Raw genomic sequence first — 26044 nt, 5'->3', positions numbered from 1 at the left:
GGCGAGGGTGCTTCCTGGCATTATATGGTTGGCACCCAAGCTGGCAGGTGCCGCCGTTATGACTACTGAGGACCAACCACGGTCCCAAACGTTGGTTGAGAACGCGAATGAAAAACCCAGAGGTCAAAAGCCCGTGTTCTCCAGATGCATTGAGACCATAAACCCGAGAGCGCAGCCGTCTCAGGAAAAGACAGGCTTCCTAAATAGAAAAGGGAAACTCCCAGCATCTCGCAGGCAGCAGGGCGTTAAAGGCGGCAAGAAGAGGGGAAGATGTGGTCGCGGGGAAGCCCGGGCGGGGCGGGGGCAGAGTCCGCGCGAGGCGGAGGCGGAGTCCGGGCGGGGCGCCGGCAAAGCACGCTCGCGTCGGAGGCGGAGTCCGGGCGGGGCGGGGGCAGAGTCCGGGTGGAGCACGGCTGGAGTGCGGCGAGCTCGGCAGAGAGCCTTGGGAAGCTCGCCTGCTCGCGCCTGAGTCGAGCGCGGACCTCCCTGCCATGCTCCGTGCGTTGGGCTCGGTGGCGGCCGCCACCTGGACAGTGCTCCATCCGCGCACCCTCCTGCTGGGTGCCGTCGCCTTTCTATTCTTTGCTGATTTCCTCAAAAGGCGGCACCGGAGGAACTACCCGCCGGGGCCTCCGAGCCTCCCCATCTTTGGCAACTTTTTCCAACTGGACTTTAAGCAGAATCACCTGGAGTTTCAGCGGGTAGGAGAGGGTAAATGTGCGTGGCAGGGTCCTGATATTGATCTGCACAAGGGCCATCCCGGCAGAGGGTGGGAGGATGGGTGGCTCTTCCGCTAATGCCCACGCCCCGGTAAACCCTGCTTTGAGCCTGTTTCTTCACCACCTACTGCCATGATTCCATCCGCAGTTTCTGGAGGTGGAATATTGTTAACTGTTTACTGTTTAAGTGTGCTAGTTATGTTAGCTTCTTTGACTCATTCAAGTTGTGTATCTTGTTAAATATTGGAACATCCTAAATATAACATTATCACCTTGTCCTCTTTAATATTTCTATACTTGAAAAAAGTGCTGTATTTTTCCCAAGGGTTTCATCTCCCATGTGTAAAATGGTGATAATACTACGTAAATCTTCACCACTTTTCTCCTGAATTGCTCTGATCACCATAACGAGTGAGCCACTCACATTTAGCCTGCGCTGCCTGCAGTCTGCTCACACTAAAACCATCATTTAAAAATGTCATTTCTCTGCTTCAGTTTTCTTAGTGGTCCCGCTGCTTCCCAGAGTAGAGATTGCTTAGAGAGCCACCTGGGAATGTCATTGACCCAGCTTCTTCACACCTGTTACAATCATGTCCCACCTGAGCGCCCTGATTCCCTTAAGATTCCCTTAAAATTCCCTCCAACACCCAACGTTCTCAATAATTCTCAGCTGGTTTCCTTCCATTCAGCAATGGTATCTAGCTGAGAGACAACACTATATGATAGGTGGTTGTAAAGATTAAATCAAACAGGAATTTATCAATATTTACATGGCTTATAGGAGGTATATAAAAACATTAGTTCCCTTTTCCCTAGAAATGCCTAGAAAACTTTAATCACATGCCTATATACTCATGTATAGATGGAGAATTTTTTAAGACTTTCTGTGAGAAATACTTCATTGGTAACATTAAGTGATGGGATTAATCACAGAATTTTGAAACTAGGCTCCTTAAACCTGTACTCTTGTTTAAGAAACATATTGTTTAGTTTCGAACTGGAAATTTTCTTTATGTTAGTGATTTCCAGTTTGATTCAATTATAGACAAATGACATGCTTTATATAATTTCAATTCTTTCAAATATGTTAAGGTTGGTTTTATTACCCAAGATACAATCTCATGTATGTTTGAAAAACAATTGTATTCTGCTGTTGTTGGGTAGAGTGTTATATGTATGTTAATTACCTATTCTTGAATGATTATCTTGGATTTAGTTTTTCTAAACCTTTGCTGACCTCTTATCCACTGATTCTATCAATTACTAGAAAGGCATGTTGAAGTCTCCAGCTATAATTGTAGTTTTGTCTGTTTCTCAACTCATTTCTGGTATTTTTTCCTTTATGTGTCTGGCAACTCTGTAATTTGGTGCACATGCATGAAAACTGATGTAACCTTTTGGTGAACTGACTCATTATGCAATGTCCCTCTTTATCCCCAATTGATTTTCATTGCCTGAACTTTATCTTTTAATTAGTATTTGCATGATATATGCTTCTTTAATCTTTTATCTCTAACTTCTTATTTCATTATATTTGAAATGAGTTTCTTGTAGACAGCATATAGGTGGGTTATATTTTTCATTCTGACAATCTCTGTCTTTTGACCCATGAAATTAGACCATTTATATTTAATGTAATTGCTGGTATGTTAAGATTTAAGTCTGATTATTTTCTGTTTTTTCCTTTGCTTTTAATTTCTCTCTTTCCCCCCTCCCCCATTTTCCTGTTGATCATTTGAACATTTTTTAAAGAATTCTATTTTCACTTACCTTTAGTGTTTTTTGCTATATCTCTTTGTATTGTTGTATGTGGTTGTTCTAAAGATTACAATATGCACACATAGCTTAGTGTAATCTACTAGTATCAACATTTTACCACTTAGAGTAGATTACAGATACCTTATAACCACTTATGTCCCTTTACCCTCCCCATTTTATAATATAAATGTTTTTAATATTCTTTATACATTGAGAACCATATTGGACAATATTATAATTTTGCTTATAACTGTCAAACACATTTTTGAATTCAAAAGAAAAAGAGTCTGTTTACCCGATAATAAGTCTATTGCTTATTTACCCTTTCTGTTGTTCTTTCTTTGTTCCCAGTTTTCCAAGTGTTGTAACAATATCATTTCCTTTCTACCTGAAGAAATTTTCTCTTTTACATCTGATCTGCTGGAAAAAGAATTATCTTAGCTTTTCTTTATGTAAGAATGTCTTTATTTCACCTTTATTTCTGAAGTATATTTTCACTGGATATGGAATTCTTGGTTAACAGTTTCTTTCATTCAACATTTTAAAATGTGCTGATTGATTCTTTCTGGACTCTGTGGTTTCTAATGAGAAATGTATGAACTGCATTGTTGTTCCAAGTAATGACTTTTCTCTCTCTGCCTGCTGTCAAGAAGTTTTCTTCATTTTTAGTTTTTAGAGATTTGATTGTGATATATCTTTGTGTTGATTTTTTTGAATTTATTGGGTTCTTGTATCTGTAAGTTTGTCTGTTGCCAAACTTGAGAAGTTTTCAACTACTATTTCTTCAAACATTTTTGTCAACTCTACATTCTTTCTTCCTCTTTTTCTGAGACTGTTGGACACTAATGGCACAAATGTTAGCTCTTTTGGCATTTTAACATAGATCTTGAGGCTCAGCTTTTAATCTTTTTCAATCTATTTTCTCTGTGTTGTTCAGACTGGATACATTCTATTGGTCTGTCTTCAGTTTCGCTATGGTTTTCCTGTCATTACCACTCTACTATTGGGTTGCTCAACTGAGTTTTTGTATAGGTTATATGTATTTATATTTTCAATTTTCAATTTTCCTTTTTGTTCTTATCTGTAACTTCTATTTCTTTGCTAAGATATTCTACTTTGTAATTTTTTGAGAGAGTAATTTTTTATCAAAACATGATTTTTTATAATAGCTGCTTTAACATCTTTATCCTATAATCCCAGCATCTCTGTCATCTCAATATTGTTGTCAACTCGGTCAGGTTGAGTTGTTTTTTTTTTTCTTTTTGGTTCTTGGTTCTTGGTAAGGTGAGTATTTTGAATGATATCCTGGGCATTTTGTGTATAATACGACTCTGGGTACAATCTTAACCTGTCATTTTGGGAGATAGTCAACCTGCTTACGTTGAAAACACTCAGTTTTGTGAATTGTAAGTCAAATGTCAATTTAGGTTATAAAACCAGTACTATTCTGGAATACCAACTTGTGTGTTACCCACTCCCACAGGACTCCACCCCCCATTCTCATCAGTGCAGGCTGGAAAGGATGAGGATGGTGCCAAAAGACAGGGACCTTTCTGCCTAGGGTGGCCTCTTCCTTACTTCAGGGAGGAGTCTCAGATATACCCATATCTGCTCCATGGAGACGGAGAACCTCCTTATTTCTGCAGGAGAAGGGTAGAAACCAAAATAATGTTCCATGACCCCCTGGGGAATCACTTTACAGTTTTTCAGAGGTGATAGTTAAAATTTAGCTCCCAGATTTGGCAGGCAAAGTGTTATCACCTTGGTGCTGCTGAGATAGGGTGAAGACAAGTTTCCACCCATGTTCTCCACTACTGCCACACTCATTAGGGTTGGGGAGAGTCACATCTGCTTCCATGGTGTCTGCCTCCAGAACAGGATGTACAAAGGTTAAAAGGTTTCCCTCCTGTTGGGCCAGCCTTTTCTGGTCCTTTGGGTATAAAGAGATGCCTTTTCTTGGAGTTATTTTTGTCTGTGCCAATTTGTATCATGACTAGTAGGAAGAGTAAAATAGAATCCTTTTACCCAGTCTTGCCTAGAATCAGGAGTTTGATCTGTACCTTTGTTTTACCACCAAGATAGATGGGGCTAGAGAAGTTAAATGGCTTACTCAATATCATAAAACTGGTTTGTGATGAAGCTGATACTAGCATCTTATCTCAGTGAATGTTTTTTTCATCAGAAATACTGAATTTTATTTTATACAGGTTTGCATTTTAAAAATATTTAGATGTAAAACCAATAGAATTAAATAGTGTGATTTAGTTATAATTAAATATACATTCTAGCAATTTGAAAACATTAAGTAACAACTATCTGCTAGGTCTTATATCAGGATTTACATGTTCTTCTTTATTTAGTCTTCATAATGACACACAGCTTTGGCATTATGTGGTGGTATTTCCATTTTATCAAAGAGGAAACTGGCTGAAAAGTGTAAAGTGATTTGCCCAAGTGCAGAGAATGGCAAAAAAGTCTTAAATCCAGAAACTATTTAACTTACACACCTTATGCCAACTGACTTTTCATGACATAGTTAGTGGATGATTGATTGATTCACAGGTTCATTTGGTCAAACCACATTTAGGAAGTGCTTACTGTTTGACAAGAACAGTGTAAGACAGGTATGCAGTTTGTGGTGTAATTTCTCGGTAACCAAGTAAGATAACAGGATATGGAATCACTGTGAATGGAAAACCTGGAAATAATCTCTTGTAGAGTATTGGAGTAAATTGGGCTCAACTTGAAAAAAAGTTGGGCAAGTGGCTAAAGGGAGTAAAGGGGATAGGAGATTTTAAGTGGGGAAGTGGCAAAAGTTAAAACAGAAAGAGAACAGTGAAGAAATTAGCCTGTTTGAATGGCATGATGGGGATTTTTCTTGTATTTTTTCCCTAGTTTCCAAACTTTCTGTATTAGAACTATATGGCTTATTATTTTAGCATTTATTTAAACAAGGGAAAAATCTTATTGGACTAAAGTGGGAAAATGGTAGATAAGGTGATTAAATGTATTAGGAAACACATCAATCTGCTAGCAACAAAGATACCGCAAATTACAGTAGGGTACAAATGATTAACATTTATTTCTGTCTCACAAATGAGTCAGATGTAGACAGGAAGTCCAGGATAGAGAGGATGCTTTATGCCACAAGATAATTAAGAAACTCCAGTTCCTTTTCTCCTGTTTCTCTGATCTTGCAACACCATCAGATGTGAGTTCTGGTGTTTGGAAAAGAGAAACGGGAAGGTGGGGAGTAACTGGCTTTCATTAAGGACGTGTCTAAGAAGATGCACACATTCCCACTACTTACATCCTGTTGGGCACACTTAGAGAAGCTGGTAAGTGAAATTTTTGATTTGTGTGGTCAGCTAATATTTAGGGAGCTCCATCACTCAAATGAAGAGAGAATATCTTCATCCTTTCATGTAAGGATGAAACATACAGAGTCAGAAAGAGCCCAAACTTTATGCCAACCAGTTATGTGCCAAATCTCTGTGCCTCCTTTTCTGAAAATTGGGAATACTTTATAGGACTATTATAAGAACCAAGTAAGTTAATTAATATCATATTCTTGCCAGAGTGCCTACTGCATATGTGATGCTTATTTCTATATATACCAATCTCCCACTTTCTTTAAAAGTTTAAAGCGGCCAAACCCAAGGAAAGCCAAATGCTGGCTGCATACCAGACATTACTTGTCTGGCCTGATTGCTAAAAGGCCTCTGTCAACCCACTCTTTGGCCTGTTTCCCTCCAGTCCTTTGTTGACATCTTACCAGAGTCCTTTTACTAAAATACACTCCTTAATATATCAGGAACATTAGTTTTATTATTAATTTTAGCATTATGGCTACTTTTCACAACAATCCCTAATTTTATCCCTAGTAACATCACCCATATTATAGACTTGGAAACTGAGGCACAGAGAAGTTAAGTAACTTGCCCCCAAATCACCCAGAAAGTAATAAGCAGATTCAAGCAGATTTATGTAACCTGAAAATCCAAGCTCTGAAGCGCTTGCTTACCTCACTTTCCTATTCAAACATCATCAAACTTCTAATTAACTAAACAAGATCCCAAATATTCTACCTAACATTCACTCTTCCCAGTCTAGCTCAGATTGCCTTGCCAGCTTTGTCTCCTGGCTCTTCACTCATGTGAGAAGATACTTTCCCCAAGGAACCTGTCCTGGACACTGGTCCCTGTATGTGCTTCCTAACTTCCCCAATCAAGTACTTTATTGTATAGAGTGACAATAATCAGAACTGATTATCGGTATGTTCTTTCAGATTGTGAGCTTCTTACAGTTTGCTACTTGTGCCCTCTTCCCCTGGCCTTGACCTACCACATTGCTTTAAGGAACCCTACACTTCAGTCAAACCACATGGCTCACTTGTTCATGAGCACCCATATTTTCCCACCTTCATATCTGCATTTGCCCTTCTCACAGCCTAAAACGTCTCTGCTTTCCCATTACATGTCCTCGGGTAGAAATAAATCTCTTCTTTCAGTAGCTTCACATCCCTTTCTACCAATATTATAGGATATGTTATCTTCCGCTATGCATTTATTTTTTTCTGCATTCAGCCTCTCCCATGGGACTAAGGAAAATGCTATATCATGTTGATCTTTGTATTCCCCCACCCATAGCATAGCAATGTCAGAAGGAACCTGGCAACTCTTAAGCATTCCATGAAAACCTGTAGGATTGAATTTGAATTAGTTTTTCACAGACCATTCTCAAAAACCCAGCACAGCCCCAAGAACTACCTGTGAGACTAGGGTTCTTAGCAGCACTTCACGGTCCCTAGGAGACTGGTGAAGCCCTGAAACTGCCTACATAACTGTGTCTACAGGATTTCACAGTAGAGCTGAACCACGACACACATTAGGTTTTCAAAGGATTCTGATTCAAAAAAGGGTAAGAACCACTGTTAGGAACTTAATTCCTTATTTCCTTGGGTTTCTTTCTTGCTTTTTGCTTTATTCGATAGAAATGCTTTTAACTTTGAAAGCAATACAACACACTGAGACATTTTAAAGTACAATTTAGTGAGTGAGACTCTCACCTTCCTTGCCCTGCCCCTCCTCTCCCCACAACACACTTACTCACACTCAGCAATAGCTTGATAAAACTTTGGTATATGTCTTTCCAGACTTTTGTGTAATAAAATTATTTCCATTGATAACATTTTTTTACAGCTTTATATCAATGAGTAAAAAGTTGAACTCCCCAATTAAAAAATGGTTTAAAAACACAGTTAATTTTTAAAATATACATGTTGGAGAAAGATACCAAACCTTCATAAAATATGGAAACAGCATGCATTTTGGGGTCTGGCAAAATGATATATGCATGCACACACATATATGCACACACATACACACATGTACATACACACATGCACACACATACTGCTCAGTGCTGGTGAGAGTTCGGAGGAGCATACCCTCTCACTTCTGCTGGTGGGAGTAAGAATTGGCACACATTTCCTTTTTTCCTTTTCTTCTTTTTGTGTGTTTGTTCTGTTGGTTCTTGTATTTAAGAACTTAGATTAAATGGGATCTCTCTCAACTTTGTATCTCTTGGTAATCATAGTTCAATTGCATGTTCATTAACCCTCCACTTCTAATATTTCTTTATTGTAAATATTTATTTTGGTCATCCTTATTATTAAGTGCTTTGTCCTGCTTTTGGAAATTTTATCCTTCATTTTAAATTTTGTTTCCCATTACTCTTGTTTGCCTTTTATGGCTCCTATGTTAATCCTTGTAAGGATTTTAAGCTTGTTTTAACTTCCTGAACCACCTTATTTTTAACCTCTTTTGTTCCCTTACTATCTCATTTCCTTTAATGACCTGTTTATTATTGTACATCAAAAAGTGTGCTCTATGTTACAAAGCCGGCTCAGATGCCCCCTGGGCCATACATCTACACCCATGTAAAGCAGTTGGCCAGTGACCGGCACAGTGTACTTAGGAATTGTTGGCCATCACCGTAGTCAGTACCAGGGCTGCTGGAGGTCACTTGACCTATTCATGTTTACAAAGTTGATTACACTATGAAAGTTTTTGTTCCAGTTCTGTTGGACTAGAAATATTCACAGGCAGAAAGCTGGTCGAGATGGAGGTCTGCAGTGCAGGAGTTCATTTCAGTAAATACTGACGGAGCCCTGAGAGCCTTCACAGTAGAAGCTGAGATTCTAGGTTACATACATTGTCAGGAGTTGTTTAGCTTAACTTGAGCCATTCCAAAAACACCCTTTTTGAATTCTGAATTAATCAAGATATCCTTTTGGCAAAGCCTGAGATGTTCATCCAGGCGTTCAGCAAAATGAAATTAAAAGTTTGCTTGATTTATATGGACCCATTCCTGCCATGTCTTAGAGGGAAAAACTTGAACTTGAGAGGCATAGCGATCTGAGATGGAGTCTTGCTTGGCTCTTCCCTTTCCATCAAGACAGGACATGCTGGGCCAGAGATGAGCAGATCGATGGAAGATTCTGGGCCTGAGGAACAGTGGAAGAATTGAGTTCAGGCTCAGTTTTTAACATGGGAGCAGGGCGGTGGAAGAAGACTGGATTGATGCACATTGTTCAGATGTGGGTGGTGGGGTTCAGGGCCCTAAGGGGGGTGACATGGGGATCAGGGAGCAGGAGGGGCCGCAGACACCTGGAGGAAAATGGAGCCCGTCTGTTGGACCCCACTGCCCAGTTCGACAAGAGGCAGGGCAGGTCCACCTAGAGTTGGCTTTTGAATAGTCATGTCCGGAAGGGCTTTCATCAGTGACCGCTCCCTGTCACCAGCCCAAACTTGCACAAACTTGCGTGTTTGTGCAATCCCTGCACAATCTGTGACATCCCCACACAATCCTCCATTCATTCTCTCTCCTCCTCTCTCTCACCTGTTCTCACTTACACTCTCTCACCTCCTCTAACGTCTAAGCTCCTTGTGTCATCTCAGGTTGACGTTTTTGTCCTCAAATCTTACATAGCGCCTGGCAGATTTCCTCCACTGCTCCATAGCTTTGTCACCTTGGCTGCATTACTTCAGCTGTGGCTTATTTTCCTTTTCTGAACAACAAGGAAGATCATGATTACCAAAGGGTGGTTCTGAGATTAAATGAGATAAAAGGTGAAAGCTGCTTAATGTATCACCCAGCGAATACGACTGCCTGTGTCTGCGAGTGCCTTCCTCCAGCACAGTGTCCATTCACTCTTGCCCTCTCGGTTACCATGAGCATGTATCCACATTCCTTTGCACACAGGGCCCATTCATCCCTCAGAGACTCAAGTGGCTGTGTGCCAGGTCCTATAAAACAAAGTGTCTTTCACGTTGCAGCTGTCATTGTTCCTCCCAGAATCCTTTCAGAGAGGAATAATTTTCTCCCTTTTATAGCTGGGAGCTGAGGCTCAAGAAAAGTGAAGCAACTTTCCCCAAAATCCACAGCTATTGAACCATAGAACTAAATTCGCACATAGCTGCAGAACAAGACTGCTTTTCTCCTGGCTAAACAGATACGCTTTACTAAGAAGGCCATGCTTGCTACCCCAGACTCCCAACAAACACATCTCAGCCTTTTTTTGGTAGGTCACATGCTTGGATTCTCTCCCTTCAGTAGACTTTAAAGTGCTTGAGGCTGGAGACTTGTTTATTTTTGTATAGTTATATTTCCATGCCTCATTCTTAGGGCAGTGATAGATGTTCACTCAATTCGTGTAGGTTGAATATATGAATGAATGTTTGTAAGGAACATCTACAACCTAAAGTGAATTAAATGCGAGTCTAATGAGAAGAGGAAAAAAGACAACAGAAAGAAACATTTCCATTAGACTAAGGTACACACACACACACACACACACACACACACACACACACACACACACACACACACACACACACACACACACACTCTCCCCTCAATGCAAGGTTTCTCCAGGGAGGACACCACTCACCCTCCATTTCTGGACACACAGACGTGCACATTCAATTGTGACTGTTTAACTATTTTTCAGCTTGTGAAGAAATATGGGAACATTTTTAGCTTCCAGTTTGGTGCCTTGTCTTCAGTTGTGATAACTGGATTGCCCTTAATCAAAGAAGTGCTTGTCCACCAGGCCCAAATCTTTGTGAACCGCCCTGTAACACCTATCCGAGAACATGTCTTTAAGAACAAAGGTAAGTTTCTTAACCAATGTAAGACGTGGATGCTTGATAGTCTTATGGTGTGTAAAAGATGCTCTGGGACTTTAAGTGTCCAACACTCCCACGGACCAGGTCCATTATAATTCCTGCTGTTAAAGAAGGCTGGGTGCCTACATTTCCCCACCGAAGGCACTCCCACAGAGAATTTGTCAGGATCAACCCTAGAGACAGGCTGTGGGAGAAGCTCTGTCTCCTGCTGAGCGCACTTTAGGTGCTCGATGACACATCACTCAATGGCAGCGGAGGAAGAGGCAGTGCATTCTCCTCTGTCTGTCTGCTTCCCATTTGTCGCGGTCCAGCTGCAACAGTCGAACAGGCCCACCGAGGGATGTGAGGAGACTGGAGAAAAAGCACAAGAAAACTGGGGAGGGCTGATGCTCCTTCGCGTCGCCAGCAAAACTTTATTGAAGGTCCAGGGTTTATATAATGCAGTGGGGTTACATGATTCCAGGACATAGCATTATCCAATAGACAATTAAGCACAGTATTGATGTCAGCAGTAGCTGGGCAAAGGTAGGCACAGCAGGGTTCCGTTAGTTGCTCATGGATTGCATAAACAGGTTATTCTTTGTTCTCCATTTCAGCAAGTGGGGGAAGGCAGGCCAGAAGCAGGGGCGGTGTTTTCACACACCCTCAAGTCTCCCTATTTTCAGAGTGAGGAGTCTTGGTTCCTCTTCAAGGACAAGACATGTTTTTGTGGGCAGATAATTTCCAAGGACGGCACCGGTTGCACTCAAGCTTGTGCTTTCCCATGCTGCATTCAGACATGGGGGAAAGGGACATAATCCCGGCTCTCAACACCCATTCAAGTCTCTCCCCTAAGAAAATGGAGATGAATCTGGTTCCTTCTGCTCTTATGTTAATTCCCTCCTCTGGCTTCTAGTTCTTTATGCTTTACTATGAAGGCTGTGTCCCTTGGGTCTCTCAAGCCTTGCAGTCTGTTAGAACAGTTTGGCATGAATATTAAAATTATCATTAAAAAACCTAAACATTTAAAAGTCCAAGTGAAAAACTCAAACCTATTCCTCTACCAAGGCATTATTTTTTTTTTTAGGTACTTCCCAATTCTTTTTTGAAATATTTAATCCATTAACTCTATGTCCATCCACTCTATTTATTATATGAGGCACAGTGCTAGGCACTAATGACATAGCAGTGAATAGTACAGATAAAATCCATGTCCTTATGTAACTTCTATTCTATTCAGAAAGACAGTATCAATTAACTATAATAATTTGAATCCTTAGTGTTAGGAAGATATGTGCAGGAGGCCCTTGTTAATTGGGGGAAACTAAGTAAATGACAATTAATTTAATAAAGTGAAGAATCAGTCAGGAAAAGGACTTGACTAGGAAAAGTACCTGAGGTGGAAGAAGACAGTGAACTTGAGGAACTTGAAGGTGGCCAGTGTGGCAAGTGCATGGGTCAAATAGAGATAATTAAATGGAGATGCAGCTGCAGAGCCTGGCCAGGAATTTTCATGCTAGTTATTATTAAGGATGCTGGTTTTTATGCTCATAACAGTGGAAGCTCTTGAATGGTTTTCAGTAAAGAAAGGAATTATCATGTTTACACCGCACATGTTAAAGACTTATTTAGTATACAGTGTAAAAAATGGCATAAAGGGAGCAAGACTATTGTAGCATTTTAGGCTAGAGAAGGTGGTAGCTTGGACTAGGGAGGTGGGAAGAAATGACAGTGCAGTAGGTTAGATCAGGATAATGGTAGTGAATGTGCGTGGATCCAGTAAGACATGCTGACGTAGATGGAGGGAGGAAAGTATGAGGTAAATACAGAAATGGGTAGATGACAAAAAGGAGGAACCCTTGAAGGACGACAAGATGTTTGGTTTGGCTTGGATAGGGAGCTGTACGGAGAAGAACGTGAATTCATTCATGGAGATGCTGTGTTTGAAACGGTTTTCAGTTGGCAAAATCAAGCATACAGCCACTTATGTGTATCTGGAGCTCAGGGACAGAAGCCAATGGTCGCTATCAGTGGATTGTATTTAAAAGTTCGAGTTGATGAGATTTCCCAGCAATGGAGTATTGGGTGTGAAGAGAAGAGGTTATCAACTTTATCTTGAAGAACTACATCATTTCAAAATTTGATAGAAGAGGATGAACTCTCCCAAAATCTGGGGGAATTCTCTGTGTCAGAGAATTAGGGGGAAAATCTGGAGAGTGTTTCAAAAAGGAAGTGTCTCATGGTGCTGAAAGGACAGGGAAGATGAGGCTGAAAAGCTTCCGTGGGCATGGCAGGGAGGGCCGCCCCCCACACTGAGATGGCCGAGGCAAAAGCCAGACACTAAGAGGTGCTGAAGGGCGCTTGGAAAATGAAGAAATGAAAGGAACGTGGCCTTACCTGTGTTGTAAAGCAAATGATGGTCTGTTAAACATACTAAGGTTTTTGTTTTTTACCTTTGCCTGCGCTATTCTTTCTGCAAAAGGGATGTTCATTCTTGCTTGCTTTAGTTGTTCCTAGTGCAGCTCAGATAAGAAGACCTCTACTTTAAAGCCTTACCTTCCTATGGACATGGATTTTATCTGATCTGTGAGTTCATTCTTAGTATGTAGCATAACATAAACACTTAAATCTACTTTAGGTGACTAGGAATCAAAGCTCAGGCTTTGGAATCAGGCCAACCTGAATTAAAGCCTGTTCAGCTGTTTACTAATTCTGTGACTTTGCAGAGTTTACTTTATCTCTTGTGCATCAGTTTTCTCATCAGCCAAATGGGGGTGAGGTGATAATTACACCTACCTTATAGAGTTTCTGTGAGTACTTAGTTATGTAGTACATAAGAAAAACTACGGTGGCTGGCATTGCAAGCAATCAGTAAATGCCATTATCCCCACCACTGTGGGATTATTTCTCTGACTAGTTTTCAGGAGCCTTAATTCCCTTCTCCTTCCCTCCCATATAGATCCTCATACCATTTTCCAGATAACCACATTATAGGATCAGAATACTATAATTTTGGCTTTTGTTTTCCCAGGGGTGATCATGTCCAATGGCCAGGTGTGGAAGGAACAAAGAAGGTTCACACTGATGACACTAAGAAACTTTGGTTTAGGAAAGAAGAGCTTAGAAGAACGCATTCAGGAGGAGGCCCAGCACCTCATCCAGGCAATAGAAGAGGAGAAGGGTGAGTGTTTCCTAGGTCAGGTGCTGGAGGTCGTGGCTCATGCACTCACTCACTGAACAGCTACTTTTTAGGTGCCTAAGTACCTGTCTTGTGCCCAGCCCTGTGCTAGAAACTGAGGATACAGCAGTGAACAACTAACCGTGACCCTGCCCCATAGGAGCTCAGGAATTGAGCACCAGGAGATGGATATTAAACACATTACTGATTTTAAACACAGGTCACTGGTTTGGCTTACAGGTGTTGACTGAGTACTTGCTGTGTGTCAGACCACATCATGTGCTGTGGCCGGAGCCTCGTGCGCAATTCTGTACTCAGGATGTCACATGCCATGTAGAGCAGACCCTCAGTACAAAATAGACACAAACCAATCTGAAGGCTCCATCTCTTCTTCCACCTCCAGGGCAGCCTTTTAATCCTCACTTCAAGATCAACAATGCTGTTTCCAATATAATTTGCTCCATCACCTTTGGAGAGCGCTTTGAGTACCAAGATGATCAATTTCAGGAACTGCTGAGGTTACTGGATGAGGTTGTATATCTGGAGCCCTCAATGTGGTGCCAGGTAAGGGGTTCTCTTTCCATATCATTAAGGATGTAGGGTTGATATTAGACACAGGTGGGTTCTCATTTTTTTTTTAAGCTAAAATATAACCTTTTTAAATTGACTTTCACACAACCTTATTTGAAATGAACCTGTTAACTTCAGTGCTTTTGATAATGTTATTCAATATTTCCTATGTACAATGAACATTTCTAACACTTATGTAAAGTACAAAGCCTTACATGACATACATCTAAGCATCTGTGCTGTTTTATTTACAAAGCAGAATTTCGCCATTGCCTTTGAGTCCCTCCTCTCCTTGTCCCTCCCTAGCACAGCCATCTCCTCCCTCAGAAGTACTGGTCTGTGCCTGGCTTCTCCCTCAGCAGATTGTTTTGAGATCCATCTGTGTCACTTGCTCTTTTTATAAAATTCCGAATGACATTCCGTTGTGCGACTACGCCACTCTGTTCTCTACTTGGGTTGTTTCCAATTCGGGGGTGTTAGGAGTAAAGCTGTCATGAACATCCTCACACAGTTGTTCACGTGGACACATCCACTCATTTTTCTGAATATGTGCCTGGCCATTAAAGACGCCGAAAGGCGTCCAAAGTAGTTACGTGTCCATCAACATGTGATATTATCAGTCTGTTAACTCCGTGGTGTGTAGACCTGGGGGTTCAAACCTCGCCCTACCCTTCGTGGGGTCTGCGCTCCATTCTTGTCGCGCTAGGCCTGTGAGTCTGTCCAAAACGCTGCTCAGATTCGTGCCCTCACAGCTACTTTTCGAATTTGGAAGACACTTTTTAGGGGAAAATTGGCTGCAAGTGTTAAGGTCGCCTCTGTTGTATCTAGAAGTAGATTCATTTTTATCTCTCCCTGATAAGCATCTGTGCCAGGAGCTTTATGGGTCTGTCACACCAAAACTGATAGAGCAGTCAGCATGAATCCTGGCACATTAAAGGGGCTAATGAATGTCAGCTATTATTATTATTGTCAAAGATGTTTTTTAATTTCTTATTTTTGATTCTAGTCATGGTGTCCCCAGTTCAGTAATTCCATCTTTTTCCCTCCTATTAAGACATATAACTTAGGAAGTCATGAGAGCGCAGTGGGTACCCAGCTGACTTTCCCCAGGGAAAAGAAATTCCTGAGTGGGTCAGAGGGGGCAGGAAGGCAGGAGTAATAAGCATTTTTTGAAGTCCAGAAAGAGACCAGGCATTCTGATGGACCACTGCCCGTAAATGAACTTTATCTCAGTTCATTTCCATGACAACCCTTAAAGGTCTAATGAAGTGTCATGGTGTGTGACAGCAGATGTGGGAGTGTGTGAGCAAATCAAGGTGTGGGCCACTGGCTCTGTGTTAAGTGCTGTATGGATCTCACATCATGACTAGAATAACGTGAATAACCCTGGGGCTCCACTGGTCACTAATTAAAATGAGGAATAATGAATTGCATGATCATTATCATTATTATTATTATTACCAAAGGATTATAGCCAGAAAGCACCAAAAGCTAATAGTTGAGCCCATGTGTGCCCCATTTTAAGTCTAGACTATTTTCCATAATGTTAGGCTGTGTTTTGTGGCAGATATTATTAGAGAAAATGTCTTGTCCACATGATGATTACATCAAAGTGGGGGCAAAGACCTATCTATGTTAAACAAGGACATCTATCACATATATTAGTGATGACTGGCATGAAGACAAATAAAGCAGGATAGGGGAATGGAGAGAGGGTGGTGGGTGCTGCTACCTAGGATATCAGCAGGTGAGACCAGTCTAAGGAGGTGACACTGGAGCAGCACCTTAATGAAGGTGCTGTAGTTACACAGATTTCAGAGGAAGGGCATTCTAGGTTGATGGAATAGCAAATGCAAAGGCCCAAACGGGATCGTTGTTGATGTCATCCCAGAGGCCATTGGGGCTGGGGCTGGCCTGGGGAGGGTAAAATCAACTGTAAGATTGGGGGGCTTGATAGCAGAGGAGGCGACAGGCCTGTGAGAAGGCCCACTTGCATGGCGCCTGTGGGCCGGGAGAGTGGGGGAGAACTTTAAGTGTCATGGGAAGTCATTGGAGGATTGAGGGCTGAGGACGGATGATCCAAGTAGACTATTAAATGATCCCTCTGGCAGCTCTGTGGAAAACAGACGCGGTTGAAGGGTTAAGAATGGCACCACAACCTGTTGGAGGCTGTTACAACATCCAGGTAAGAAGTGTTTGACGGTCTGTAGAAGGTGAGAGGGCAGTTGGTGTGAAGCTGGGTATGTTTTGGACAGAGCACCGACGTGTTTCGGTAAAGGAGCAAATGGTAGACACAAGAGTCAATGGTGACTCCAGAGTTTAACCATAAGCAAATGGAAGGTGGAAAGAGATAATTTTTGTTGTCTTAAAACGTGGAAAACTGACACCACATTGTCTCTATGAATGTTCTGTTTTTCCTGATTAGCTCTATAATATCTTTCCCTGGATTATGAAAATCCTTCCTGGACCCCACCAAAAACTCTTTAGCAACTGGGAGAAACTGAAATTGTTCATTGCTCGTATGATTGAAGATCACAAGAAAGATTGGAATCCTGCTGAAACAAGGGACTTTATTGATGCTTTCCTCAAGGAAATAGAAAAGGTGAGGAAACCAGCCTTTCCCTGTGTTTATGTTCTCAAAGAGCACCTGGGGGTATCTCATTTCCTAGTGTTGCTGTGACAAATGACCACAGACTTGGGGACTGAAGGCAACACAGACTTACCCTCCCACAGTTCTTCGGCTCCGACGTCTGAAATCAGCCTCACCGACCAAAGTCGAGGTGTTGGCAGAGCTGGTTACTCCAGGGGAGAGTCTGTTCCCTGGGCTTTTCCAGCTCCTGGAGGCTGCCTGCATGGGTGATGGCTCCTTCCTCTATCTTCACAGCCAGCTTTATAGCATCTTCTCTGCTACTGTCTTTAACATTTCTCTTCATGGGCCTCTTGCCTCCCTCTTATAAAGAAAGACTCTTTTGATTGTATTGGACCCTCTGAGATAATCCAGGATAATCTTCCCAAACCAAGATCCTTAATGTAATTATATGTGCAAAGTCCCTTTTGCCATATTAGGTAACACCCACAGGTTCCAGAGATTAAGATGTGGCACCTTTGTGGGTCATTATACAGCCTACCACAGGGGAGTAAAAATAGAGGCAGTATTTCATAGAGCGTAGGAGTAGCATTATCTCAGCGCTGATGAGACAGTTAGAAATCAGGGTAAGGGCTTAGTGGTATTTGGTTTGAGGTCCTGGGGATGCCCAAATACTGCCTTTGCATCTTCTAATCTCTACTCTCTGCCACATGTGAAGGAGCTATACACAAAAGGAAAAATAAAAATTGAGCTTCAAAGCACTCTTGCATTATTAATTGGACCTGTGCCCAGTCACCTGCCTTCCCAGGGCAGAACACGAGCAACGCTGAGCTGGATGCCAGAGTTTAGCCCCAAGGCCTGCATGGGACTTGTGCCTTCCTCCCTCATCCCCAACTCATTCACTTTCCAGCATTATAGGAAAGAAGCAGGAGAAAAGCCAAATTGGATGTACAGTAACCAGTAACCAACCCCTGTAGTTAATATACGTCACTGAATCAGAGGCACGATCTCTGGCTCATCAGAATATCTGTTCCTCCTCTCAGAGTGGGCAAATGGAGGATTTCTTTCTGTTTAATCTCTCACTTCACCTTATTGGGGTAACATTTAAAGTAGCTTTGATTTCTCCTTTGAGGAGGAGACGAAACTTGTTCTGTGCTTGTGTACAGTTCTGGGGCCTCACATTAAGAGGAATGTTGATAAGTTGAAAGTTCCAGGTGAAGGTGGTAAAGATGATGGAGTGCTATGAGGAATGGTTGATGGAATCAGAGAAGTTTAACCCAGAAAAGAACAGATGAGTTGGGGGTATATGAGAGTTGTTGCACTTGAGAGAAATGCAGTCGACTCTTTCTGGTATCAGTACAAACATCTGTTGAGTATTTGCTACATGCCCTTTGCATCTCACATAATTTATAATGTCATCTTGAGGGGTATGCTCTGCTGTTTCTTTTTTTCTTTATTAAGGTATGATTGATATACACTTTTATGAAGGTTTCAAATGAAAAAACAATGTGGTTACTACATTTACCCATATTATCAAGTCCCCACCCATACCCCAATGCAGTCACTGTCCATCAGTGCAGCAAGTTGCCAGAGATCCACTATGTCCCTTGTCTGTGCTACACTGTTCTCCCTGTGATCCCCCACACCATATGTACTAAACATAATATCCCTCAGACCCCTTCTCTCTCCCTCCCCACCCACCCTCCCACACCCCTCCCCTTTGGTAACTAGTTCATTCTTGGAGTCTCTGAGTCTGCTGCTATTTTGTTCCTTCAGTTTTGCTTCATTGCTTTACTCCACAAATGAGGGAAATCATTTGGCACTTGTCCTTCTCCACCTGCCTTATTTCACTGAGCATAATGTCCTCCAGGTCCATCCATGTTGTTGCAAATGGTAGGATTTGTTTCTTTCTTATGGCTGAATAGTATTCCATTGTATATATGTACACATCTTCTATGTCTATTCACCTACAGATGGACACTTAGGTTGCTTCCATATCTTAGCTATTGTAAATAGTGCTGCGATTAACATAGGGGTGCACATGTCTTTTTGAATATGAGAAGTTGTGTTCTTTGGGTATATTCCAAGAAGAGGGATTCTGGGGTCAAATGGTATTTACATTTTAAGTTTTTTGAAGAACCTTCCATATTGCTTTCCACAATGGTTGAACTAGCATACATTCCCACCAGCAGTGTAGGAGGGTTCCCCTTTCTCCGCATCCTTGGCAACATTTGTTATTCTTAGTCTTTTCGATGCGGCCATCCTTACTGGTGTGAGCTGATAGCTCATTGTGGTTTTCATTTGCATTTCCCTGATGATTAGTGATGTGGAGCATCTTTTCATGTGTCTGTTGGCCATCTGAATTTCTTCTTTGGAGAACCATCTCTTCATATCCTCTGCCCATTTGTTAATTGGGTTATTTGCTTTTTGGATGTTAAGGTGTGTAAGTTCTTTATATATTTTGTACTTTAACCCCTTGTTGGATATGTCATTTACAAATATATTCTCCCATACTGTAGGATGCCTTTTTGTTCTGTTGATGGTGTCCTTTGCCATACAGAAACTTTTTAGTTTGATGTAGTACCATGAGTTCATTTGTGCTTTTGTTTCCCTTTCTTGAGGAGATGCATTCAGGAAGAAGTTGCTCATGCTTATATTCAGGAGATGTTTGCCTGTGTTGTCTTCTAAGACTTTTATGGTTTCATGACTTACATTCAAATATTTAATCCATTTCCAGTTTACTTTTGTGTATGGGGTTAAACAATAATCCAGTTTCATTCTCTTGCATGTAGCTGTCCACTTTTGCCAACACCAGCTGTTGAAGAGGCTGTCATTTCCCCATTGTATGTCCATGGCTCCTTTATCATATATTAATTGACCATATATGGTTGGGTTTATATCAGGGCTCTCAAGTCTGTTCCATTGGTCTATGGGTCTGTTCTTGTGACAGTACCAAGTTGTCTTGATTACTGTAGCTTTTAGTAGAGCTTGAAGTTGGGGTGTGTAAATCCCCCTGCTTTATTCTTCCTTCTCAGGATTGCTTTGGCTATTTGAGGTCTTTTGTGGTTCCATATGACTTTTAGGATGATTTTTTCTAGTTCGTTGAAGAATGCTGTTGGTATTTTGATAGAAATTGCATTGAATCTACAAATTGCTTTAGGCAGGATGGCCATTTTGACAATATTAATTCTTCCTATCCATGAGCATGGGATGTGTTTCCATTTATTGGTATCTTCTTTAATTTCTCTCATGATTGTCTTGTAGTTTTCAGAATATAGGTCTTTCACTTCCTTGGTTAGGTTTATTCCTAGGTATTTTATTCTTTTTGATGCAGTTTTGAATGTAATTGTTTTCCTGATTTCTCTCTCTGCTAGTTCATTGTTACTGTATAGGAATGCCACAGATTTTTGTGTATTAATTTTGTATCCTGCAACTTTGCTGAATTCAGATATTAGATTTGGTACTTTTGGAGTGGATTCTTTAGGGTTTTTTTATGTACAATATCATGTCCTCTGCAAACAGGGACAGTTTAACTTCTTCCTTGCCAATCTGGATGCCTTTTATTTCTTTGTATTGTCTGATTGCTGTGGCTAGGACCTCCAGAACTATGTTGAATAGAAGTGGGGAGAGTGGGCATCCCTGTCTTGTTCCCGATCTTAAAGGAAAAGCTTTCAGCTTCTTGCTTGTTAAGTATAATGTTGGCTGTGGGTTTGTCATATATGGCCTTTATCATGTTGAGGTGCTTGCCCTCTGTACCCATTTTGTTGAGAGTTTTTATGATGAATGTATGTTGAATTTTGCCAAATGCTTTTTCAGCATCTATGGAGATGATCATGTGGCTTTTGTCCTTCTATTTGTTGATGTGGTGGGTGATGTTGATGGATTTTTGAATGTTGTACCATCCTTGCATCCCTGGCATAAATCCAACTTGATCATGATGGATGATCTTTTTTGATGTATTTTTGAATTCGGTTTGCTAATATTTTGGTGAGTATTTTTGCATCTTTGTTCATCAGGGATATTGGTCTATAATTTTCTTTTTTTGTGGTGTCTTTTCCTGGTTTTGGTATAAGAGTGATGCTGGCGTCATAGAATGAGTTTGGAAGTATTCCCTCCTCTTCTATTTTTTGGAAAACTTTAAGGAGAATGGGTATTAGGTCTTCACTAAATGTATGATAAAATTCAGCGGTGAAGCCATCTGCTCCAGGAGTTTTATTCTTAGGTAGGTTTTTGATTACCAGTTCAATTTCATTGCTGGTAATTGGTCTGTTCAGATTTTCTGTTTCTTCCTTTGTCAGCTTTAGAAGGTTATACTTTTCTACAAATTTGTCCATTTTTTCTAGGTTATCCAGTTTCTTAGCATATAATTTTTCATAGTATTCTCTAATAATTCATTGTATATCTGTGGTGTCTGTAGTGATTTTTCCTTTCTCATTTCTGATTCTGTTAATGTGTGTAGACTCCCTTTTTTTTCTTGATATGTCTGGCTTGGGGTTTATCTATTTTGTTTATTTTCTCCAAGAACCAGCTGCTGCTTTCATTGATTTGTTCTATTGTTTTATTATTCTCAATTTTATTTATTTCTGCTCTAATCTTTATTGTGTCCCACCTTCTACTGACTTTGGGCCTCATTTGTTGTTCTTTTTGTGGTTTCATTAATTGTGAGTTCAGACTGTTTATATGGGATTGTTCTTCTTTCCTGCAGTAGGCCTGTGTTGCAATATACTTTCCTCATAGCATGGCCTTGGGTGCATCCCACAGATTTTGCAGTGTGTAATTATTGTTGTCATTTGTCTCCATATATTGCTTGATCTCTGTTTTTATTTGGTCATTGATCCATTGGTTATTTAGGAGCATGTTGTGAAGCCACCATGTGTTTGTGGGATTTTTCATTTTCTTTGCATAATTTATTTCTAGTTTCATAGTTTTGTGATTTGAGAAATTGATTGGTACAATTTCAATGTTTTTTAATTTACTGAGGCTCTTTTTGTGGCCTCGTATATGATCTATTCTTGAAAATGTTCCATGTGCACTTGAGAAGAATGTATTCTGTTGCTTTTGGGTGTAGAGTTCTGTAGATGTCTGTTAGGTCCATCTGTTCTATTGTGTTGTTCAGTGCCTCTGTCTCCTTACTTATCTTCTGTTTGGTTGATCTGTCCTTCAGAGTGAGTCGGGTGTTGAAGTCTCCTAGAATGAATGCATTGCATTCTATTTACCCTTTTAATTCTGTTTGTATTTGTTTCACATATGTGGGTGCTCCTGTGTTGGGAGCATAGATATTTATAATGGTTATATCTTCTTGTTAGATTGACCCCTTTATCATTATGTAATGTCCTTCTTTGTCTCTTGTTCCTTTCTGTGGTTTGAAGTCTATTTTGTCTGATACAAGTACTGCAACTCCTGCTTTTTTTCTCTCTGTTAGTTGCATGAAATATCTTTTTCCATCCCTTCACTTTAGTCTGTGTATGTCTTTGGGTTTAAAGTGAGTCTCTTGCAGGCAGCATATAGATGGGTCTTGTTTTTTTATCCATTCAGTGACTCTATGTCTTTTGATTGGTGCATTCAGTCCATTTGCATTTAGGGTTATTATCAATAGGTATGTATTTATTGCCATTGCGGGCTTTAGATTCGTGGTGACCAAAGGTTCAAGGTTAATTTCCTTACTATCTAAGAGTCTAACTTAACTCACTTAATATATTGTTACAAACACAATCTAATGGTTCTTTACTTCTTCTCCTCCTTTTTCTTCCTCCTCTATTCTTTATATATTAGGTATCATATTCTGTATTCTTTGTCTTTCCCTTGATGGACTTTGGGCATAGTTAATTTTTTAATTAGTTTTATTTTGGTATCATTAATCTACAATTACATGAAGGACATTATGTTTACTAGGCTCCCCCCTTCACCAAGTCCCCCCCATATACCCATTCACAGTTACTGTCCATCAACATAGTATGATGCTGTAAAATCACTACTTGTCTTCTCTGTGTTTCACAGCCCTCCCTGTGCCTGCCCCCCACACTATACATGTTAATCGTAATGCCCCATTTCTTTTTTCGCACCCTTATTCCTCCCTTCCCACCCATCCTCCCCAGTCCCTTTCCCTTTGGTAACTGTGAGTCAATTCTTGGGTTCTGTGTTTCTGCTGCTGTTTTGTTCCTTTGGTTTGCTTTTGTTCTTATACTCCACATATGAGTGAAATCATTTGGTACTTATCTTTCTCTACCTGGCTTATTTCACTGAGCATAATACCCTCTAGCTCTATCCATGTTGTTGCAAATGGTAGGATCTGTTTTTTTCTTATAGCTGAGTATGGGCATAGTTAATTTAATTTTACATTTTCTGAGTAATTAGCTGTTCTAGTTTCTTTACTGTGGTTTTATTTCCTCTGGTGACAGCTATTAAACCTTAGGAACACTTCCATCTATAGCAGTCCCTCCAAAATAGACTGTAGAGATGGCTTGTGGGAGGGAAATTCTCTCAGCTTTTGCTTATCTGGAAATTGTTTAATCCCTCCTTCAAATTTGAATAATAATCTTGCCAGATAAAGTAATCTTAGTTCCAGGCCCTTCTGCTTCATGGCATTAAATACATCATGCCACTCCCTTTTGGCCTGTAAGGTTTCTGCTGAGATGTCTGATGTAAGCCTGATGTGCTTTCCTTTGTATGTGATCATATTGCTTTCTCTGGCTGCTTTTAATAGTCTGTCCTTATCCTTGATTTTTGCCAATTTTATTACTATATGTCTTGGTGTTGTCTTCCTTGGGTCCCTTGTGTTGGGAGATCTGTGGATCTTTATGACCTCAGAGACTATCTTCTTCCCCAGACTGGGAACGTTTTCAGCAACTCCCGCCTCAAAGATATGTTCTATCCCTTTCTCTTTCTCTTTCTCTTCTTCTTCTGGTGCCCCTATAATGCAAATATTGTTCCATTTGGACTGGTCACACAGTTCTCTCAATATTCTTTCATTCTTAGAGATCCTTTTTTCTCTCTGTGCCTCAGCTTCTTTGTATTCCTCTTCTCTAGTTTCTATTTCATTTATTGCTTCCTCCACTGTAACCAACCTGCTTTTAATATCCTCCACCATGCTCTTCAGCGATCATTAGCATGTTGATGGTTTTTATTTTGAACTCCCTTTCAGGAAGAGTCCCAAGGTCCATATCATTTAAGTCTTCCTCGGGAGTTGTATTAATAATTTTAGTCTGGACAAGGTGCCTTTGGCATTTCATGTTTGTATATGGCGCCCTCTAGTGTCCAGAAGCTCTACTCTGGAGCTGCACAGCTCCTGAAGCAAAGTCGGGGGTTGCAGGTGAGCAGTATTGGTGCCTCCGGGAGGAAAGAGCTGTTCCCCACCTCCTGGCTGCTGTGCCTGTCTCCACTGCCTGAACCAGTGGGCCAGGCACACAGGTATAAGCTTTTGTCCCAGAGCAGCCGGATATGGATCCCTGCTTTCCACAAGTGGCCGGAATCTCAGTCTCTCCAGGAATTCTGCCTGTTTTAACTTTCCAACCCAGTAGTCATGCCAGTCTCATGAAAGCACCATGAAATGTAGGTTTGTGCTCCCAGAGCAGATTTCCGGAGCTAGGTGTTCAGCAGTCCCAAGCCTTCCACTCCCTCCCTGCTCCGCTTGTCTTCCTCCCGCTGGTGAGCTGGTGTGGGGGAGGGGCTCAGGTCCCGCGGAGCCACAGCTCTGGTACTTTACCCCGTTCGGTGAGGTCTGCTGTTTTCTGCAGGTGTGTGCAGTCTGACGCCATCCTCTTTCCTAATGCTCTATCAGGATTAGTTGTGCCAACTATTTTTTCTAATTGTATCCAGTTTTAGGAGGAAGCCTCTGTCTCTCCTCTCACGCCGTCATGTTTAATCCAGTCTCTGCACTGTTGTTTCTATTTTGTGAAATTAAAAAATGGAATGGAAAGGTTATGTAACTCAACGTCGATCACACAAAGATGTGGCTAATGTTGGAACCCAAGTCTGTCTTTACACTAATAGCTTCACTTCTCACTGTACTAACAGATTCTCCCAAATTGTAGGCATAAAAACTGGTTGTCTTGATTTGTGTCCACCACAGCTTACAAAAGCATCAAACACATGGAGCGGGAGGATGTAATGCTGTTGCCATGCTAAGCCTCTGCTTCCTGAGGTGGCCTGTGGGGAAGTCCGTCTGGGGATCTTTCCTTCCACGTTCTCCCTCTAGGATAAAGCCCGTTTGCAGTGACCACCAAGAACCTCTGAATAAACAATAAACATTGTGATTTCTAGTATTCGGGCAATGCTACCTCAAGTTTCAATGAGGAAAACCTCATCTACACCAGCCTGGACCTGTTCTTTGCTGGAACTGAGACAACTTCAACGACACTGCGCTGGGGTCTGCTTTACCTGGCCCTCAACCCAGGACTCCAAGGTGAACATGTCAGTGAGCGTTTCTGGGCTGGGACAGAATGGGGCCTTCTGGCATGTACTGCCCAGAAGGCAGTGCCTGAACATTGCACGGTGGAATGGAAAGAAGGCAGTCACGAGTCAACGTGACTTGAGAACGGCACACTCTCCAGATTTTCTGTCAGGGTTGTGATGGGTCCACAAAGTAGAAAGGCAGCAGCATCCCTGTCCCTAGGAAACAGTGGGAAAACAGTGAAGTCGTTTGACACTGTGGTAAACTGCAGGAAAGGGTTATGTTTTCCTGTGCAGTCTGTTCATAGCCTTATTCCTTTCAAGTGATGGCTTCCATTGCCCTGTGGATGATATTCAGACCCCTTAGTCTGGTTCCCCTGATATGCCTGTTTGTGCCTCCACCCAAACTTAAATTAAGTTTGTGCTTCAATACAACCTCCCCTAAGATGTTTTCCACAGTCCTCTAGGATATTGCTAGTACTTTGTTCCTCTAGAGATGACCTAATGCACCTCTGTTCCTGTGCTCATTGCACATTATTTATATGTCTTCCCCACAGACTAAGTGCATTCAAGGACAGGGAACATTATAATCATTTTTCTTTCTCTAGGTCTCAGAATAGTTTGAGTACATGAGGGATGGGATTTATTAGGATACAGATTTTTTCAGACTACA

At 41.2% G+C, this 26044-nt stretch overlaps 1 protein-coding gene across 1 annotated transcript in view; it reads left to right on the top strand.

The window, feature by feature from the left end:
- Nucleotides 1-391: 391 nt before the first annotated feature.
- The window catches only part of LOC140848902 (cytochrome P450 2J2-like), a 49943-nt gene continuing 24290 nt past the window's right edge, over nt 392-26044 (top strand). The window contains exons 1-6 of the mRNA XM_073234023.1: nt 392-701; nt 10492-10654; nt 13680-13829; nt 14230-14390; nt 16822-16998; nt 25243-25384. Coding sequence (XP_073090124.1) covers nt 492-701; nt 10492-10654; nt 13680-13829; nt 14230-14390; nt 16822-16998; nt 25243-25384 — 1003 coding nt within the window. The 5' untranslated portion in view covers nt 392-491. The remainder of the gene's footprint in view (nt 702-10491; nt 10655-13679; nt 13830-14229; nt 14391-16821; nt 16999-25242; nt 25385-26044) is intronic.

This window comes from Manis javanica, chromosome 4 (genome assembly GCF_040802235.1).
Source record: "Manis javanica isolate MJ-LG chromosome 4, MJ_LKY, whole genome shotgun sequence".
NCBI lineage: Eukaryota > Metazoa > Chordata > Mammalia > Pholidota > Manidae > Manis > Manis javanica.
The sequence above is the reverse complement of the archived record's forward strand: the minus strand, read 5'-3'. Positions and strand labels throughout refer to the sequence as shown.